This window comes from Charadrius vociferus, unplaced genomic scaffold, assembly GCF_000708025.1.
Source record: "Charadrius vociferus isolate BGI_N301 unplaced genomic scaffold, ASM70802v2 scaffold49, whole genome shotgun sequence".
Classification (NCBI taxonomy): Eukaryota; Metazoa; Chordata; class Aves; order Charadriiformes; family Charadriidae; genus Charadrius; species Charadrius vociferus.
Window position 1 is genome coordinate 359,324 of NW_009661375.1, and position 5,152 is coordinate 364,475.

Below are 5,152 nucleotides of genomic sequence, written 5' to 3' on the forward strand. Positions count from 1 at the left end.
GGAAAAGTGAATAAGGGGAAGAACTTCCTCTGCTGCGAAGCAAAACCATCGGTCTGGGGACAGTGCCTTGGTTCCGTCATTGGCGGTGAGCAGGAGAGCACGGGCAGGTCTGCCCCGGCCCCGAGGGCAGCGCGCACCGGGGGAAGGGGCTGTTTGCGCTTGGGAGAGTGTTCGCATCTGTATGGCAGTGAGCTGTGCAGCCTGCTGTAAGGTGTGGTTAGTTCTTACGGACAGATTGAGTAACTCAAATTATCAAATGTAGCAACAAAAATGACTTAAAAATTTGTATTTGAGAGCCTTATTTTGTGTGAATCACAAATGTCACACAAGGAGCTTGACTGTCCCTATCTTTTTGCAGACACTCAGGAGTAAACGAAAGCAGAGAGCACCTTCCTAGGAAACTAGCACTTCACTATTTGTTTTATGGTAATAACGTGCTTTCTTTTTCTTCTTTTTTATTTTTTAAGCAAGTGAGGAGAGTCAGAGAATGCTTTGCTTAGTGGAAAAGGTGTTTTCTGCGAGGAGCTGTGAGCTGTGTCGGTGGTGCTGTCGCTGTGAGTTACCTGTGTGTGGGACCAGGCGTGCTGGGAAAGGAGGGGACGTTTGGCCTGGCTGGGAGGGCTGGAGCCCCTCTGCGGGGAGGACAGGCTGGGAGAGGTGGGGGGTTCCGCCTGGAGAAGAGAAGGCGAAAAAGGGGAGACCTCAGAGCCCCCTCCAGTCCCTAAAGGGGCTCCAGGAGAGCTGGGGAGGGACTCCTGATCAGGGAGGGGAGCCGTGGGATGAGGGGGAATGGTTTTAAACTGGAAGAGGGGAGATTGAGGTGAGATATTAGGAAGAAATTCTTTGCTGTGCGGGTGGTGATCCCCTGGGGCAGGTTGCCCCGAGAAGCTGTGGGTGCCCCATCCCTGGAGGCGTTCAAGGCCAGGTTCAGCTGAACTCTAACTGCCGGGGATGCTCCGCTCTGAGCTGCAGCTTCGACGCCAGGCAGCTCCCTGCAGGGATGGCCTCCTTCTCCCTCCCGCCTCCGTTGCGTGTGGGCAGCTGCCTGCCCTGCCCAGAGCTGCCCCTGCCCGGGGCGGGGAGGCTGCTCCCATGGAGGGCGGGGGTGTGCTGGGAGAGGACCGACAGACGGGTCAGGTCCCAAGCACTGAATCCGCATTTGTCCTTGTTACAGTTGACAGGGCTGGTGACTGCCCAGCGCTCTGATCCACCAAGTCCTCTCCGGAAGCCCCCTCTGCCCTCGAGGGGCTCAGTGCCTCCTCCTCATTCGGTGTCACTGGCAGACAAAGGTGGTGTGTGCTTATCTCCCTCTCCACGTCACTGATAGAAACACTGGGGAGGACAGTCTCTAAACCTGGGGGACAGTTGCTGGCCGCCAGCCAGGTGTTGCCCCATGTGCTGTGACCCTCTGAGCCTGATCCTTCAGCCCAGTGTTTGCCCATGGCATGGTGTCCAGCTCTCGCCATGTGCTGGGCGTTTTGTCCAGAGGATACTGTCAGAGACAGCATCAAAAACTCTGCTAAAATCCAGAAAACCCCACTTCCACTGGTGGGTAACCTCGTCATAACCTTGTCGTCCCAGCTGCGGTTTAAGTCCACATCTCCTTATGCCGCTGTTTCATCTTGTAACTGTATTTCCAAACTTGTAAATGCACCTCGCTGATCTGCTTTTAATCTTGTATAGCTCTTCAAATGAACTTGGCTGAATCCAGGCACATTACTTTAATCACAGCTACAAATCTAAATTAGCAGTATTAAGTTAGCAAATCTAAATGAGCGTGGTGTCCCCAGCCAAGCCTGCCTGGGGACCCCGGCGGTCATGCTGCAGATGCCCTGAGCCGCCGAGTCCATTTGAATCTGGTACGTGCCAGATCCCCATGAAGAGAGAAGAGTCCTGCTTGGAAAGGGTGAGTGACGGCCCACGGCCATGGCTGCGGCCGGCGCGTCGGGAGGTGGCCAGCCAGGAGGCACCAGCGGGGCTTGGGGGCTGGAGTAGGCGCTTTGCTCTGCTGTCCTTCCTCCTCCACTGCTCGGCGTTGCCATTCTCCTCCAAGTCCGTCTCACCTGCAGCACCTGCAGTGCTGGCATGGGCCGGACGAAACTGAATCTGCAAAATGGGTTTGAACGCTGCCCGGGAAGTTTGCTTTCTGGTGGCAGTGGTGGTAATGGCTATGGTAAGGGCTCCCGGCACCGCCGCAGTGATGGGCCCTGCCCACAGCACCGTACTCCCTTGAAGACCTCTTCTTTTGTTGTTTCCAATGGGGACTTAAGAGTTGGAATGAGGAGTCGTGATTCATACAGCCCCCAGTACCAGGAAAAAAACCCAACTGGCTAGCGCTGAAGAGCTGGTAGTTTCACTCATCCTTCTTGCACCTTGTCGGCTCCTCTCAGTTTGCGCGGCACTGTGGATGGGTTAGGGATAGACTGGACAATAGGAGCGGTAATTGTTGTGACACTAAATGCCTTTAAATATCCATGACGATTCAAGACTCCTGCTTAAGGCTAGCTGTGAAACTTTATTTTATTTTTGATGAGCTTCATTAGTACATTTCTGGGACGATAATGCGTCTGAGTAATCTGATCTGCACACGTGTAATTTTGTCAGTCCCGAAGGGTGCTGAGTGCTTCATTTCCGACACGGCGTCCCGCTGAGCTCCGTTGCTCACGGCTGCACAAGTTCCCTCTCGGACACGTAGGTGCTTCTCTGCAGGACTGTGCTCCCGCTGTGTGGAGGAGCGTCCTCCTGCCCAGCGCCGCCCGCGCCGTGGGGGCATGCTGACGCAGGGCTGCGCAGGGACCGGCGCCGCCGCTCTCGCCGAGCTTTCGGCGTAGGCACTGATGGATGATTTCATTTAGCTGGTGTGGGCACTGTTGTTATCTTCCTTGTTTCCATACTCTGTGAGGCTCCTGGATCTGGCACCGTAAGAGATAAGGCTAATTGAACTGTCAGGCTTTCTGGGAGAGGAGTGCAGCACTGCTGGCTGTGGCAGCCGGGAAAACAGCAATGAGCTAAAATTAGCCCATGTTCCATTTTTATTCAGATCCCTGTTGTTGTGGGGGCTTTTCTTGGGTTTTTTTTGTTTGCTTTATTTGCATTTTTGGGTTTTGAATGACATAAAATTAGCTCCTTCTGAGTTTATTCTGAAAATAGCATTAAGAGCTTAAATGGTCGGTGGAGATGGCTATAAACTCATTGAATTGCCATGATTTAGAAGCCACTGAGAGTTTTAGCTTAGCAAGTGAAGCATACATGAAACATCCCTCATTTGCAATACCTAAATGGCATTATGGCAGAGTAACTCCAGGCCGTGCGGTCAGGAGCATCTGTCGGAAAGCTGAGTGCCTGGAGAGGAGGTGCGTTGGACGGCAGGGTGAGCTCCAGCAGGAGGGGCCCGGAAGGCACTGCTGACGCCATGTGCGGTGCCACCACCTGCTTCCAAATGGCTTTGTCACTTGTATTTAAGCGTCTGGGTGTCTGCATATATCTGTGTGTGTATGCAAACATACATCTCTCTCAATGGTTCTTCCGGAAGGCAGTATAGAAGCTCTTGTATTGGGGTACGGAGAACGATAACAAGGTAACAAGATGAAGATGACACACCGTGACGTGAACCTCAGGTTCATGGTTTAACCACAAACAGTTTGTCTTTGCTTTTTTATTGTCATTTGCTTCTCTTGCAGAGACTAACAGGCGTTTGCTCTCCCTTACAGGCTCTTGAACCTGATCTACAATGGAAAAACTGCTTTTGTTTCTGCTGTTCATTGGCATAGCGGTGAGAGCTCAGATCTGCCCAAAGCGCTGTGTCTGTCAGATTTTGTCTCCGAACCTTGCCACCCTTTGTGCCAAGAAAGGGCTCTTATTTGTTCCTCCCAACATTGACAGGAGGACCGTGGAGTTACGGCTGGCAGACAACTTTGTTACAAACATTAAAAGGAAAGACTTCGCCAACATGACCAGCCTGGTGGACCTGACGCTGTCCAGGAATACAATCAGTTTTATTACACCTCACGCATTTGCCGACTTGCGCAATTTGCGGGCTTTGCATTTGAACAGCAACCGATTGACTAAGATCACCAATGACATGTTCAGTGGACTCTCCAATCTTCACCACTTGATACTTAACAACAACCAGCTGACTTTAATTTCTTCCACAGCTTTCGATGATGTTTTAGCTCTTGAGGAATTGGATTTGTCTTACAACAATCTGGAAACCATCCCCTGGGATGCAGTGGAGAAGATGGTTAGTTTGCACACTCTCAGTCTAGACCACAACATGATTGACCATATTCCCAAGGGGACCTTCTCCCATCTCCACAAGATGACCAGGTTGGACGTCACGTCTAACAAACTGCAGAAGCTACCGCCTGATCCTCTCTTCCAGCGAGCTCAGGTACTAGCAACCTCAGGAATTATCAGCCCCTCGACTTTTGCGTTGAGCTTTGGTGGGAACCCTTTGCATTGCAACTGTGAGCTTTTGTGGCTGAGGCGTCTTTCGAGGGAAGACGACCTGGAGACCTGTGCTTCTCCCACGCTCTTGTCCGGCCGGTACTTCTGGTCCATCCCTGAGGAGGAGTTCCTGTGCGAGCCTCCTCTCATCACCCGGCACACCCACGAGCTGCGGGTGCTGGAGGGCCAGCGGGCAGCGCTGCGCTGCAAGGCCCGGGGGGACCCCGAACCAGCAATTCATTGGATTTCACCTGAGGGCAAACTGATTTCAAACGCAACGAGGTCCGTGGTGTACGACAACGGGACGCTCGACATCCTTATAACAACGGTGAAGGATACGGGCTCCTTCACCTGCATTGCTTCCAATCCGGCCGGGGAGGCCACGCAGACGGTGGACCTGCACATAATCAAACTCCCCCACTTGCTGAACAGCACGAACCACATCCACGAGCCCGACCCCGGCTCCTCGGATATCTCCACTTCCACCAAGTCGGGCTCCAACGCGAGCAGCAGCAACGGGGATACTAAAGTCAGCCAAGACAAGAAGGTGGTCGTTGCGGAAGCAACGTCCTCCACCGCTCTGCTGAAGTTCAATTTCCAGAGGAATATACCTGGGATACGTATGTTCCAGATCCAGTACAACGGTACTTACGATGACTCCCTTGTTTACAGGTAAGGCAGCCCCGGCCCCCCGGGGCGGGGCCCT

The 5,152-nt window shown here is 53.0% G+C and overlaps 1 protein-coding gene across 2 annotated transcripts in view; it reads left to right on the plus strand.

The window, feature by feature from the left end:
- The first annotated feature begins 3,730 nt into the window (after window positions 1-3,730).
- The window catches only part of LRFN5 (leucine rich repeat and fibronectin type III domain containing 5), a 9,751-nt gene continuing 8,329 nt past the window's right edge, over window positions 3,731-5,152 (plus strand). For both annotated transcript variants that reach the window (XM_009893878.1, XM_009893877.1), the window contains exon 1: window positions 3,731-5,118. In XM_009893878.1, coding sequence (XP_009892180.1) covers window positions 3,731-5,118 — 1,388 coding nt within the window. The remainder of the gene's footprint in view (window positions 5,119-5,152) is intronic.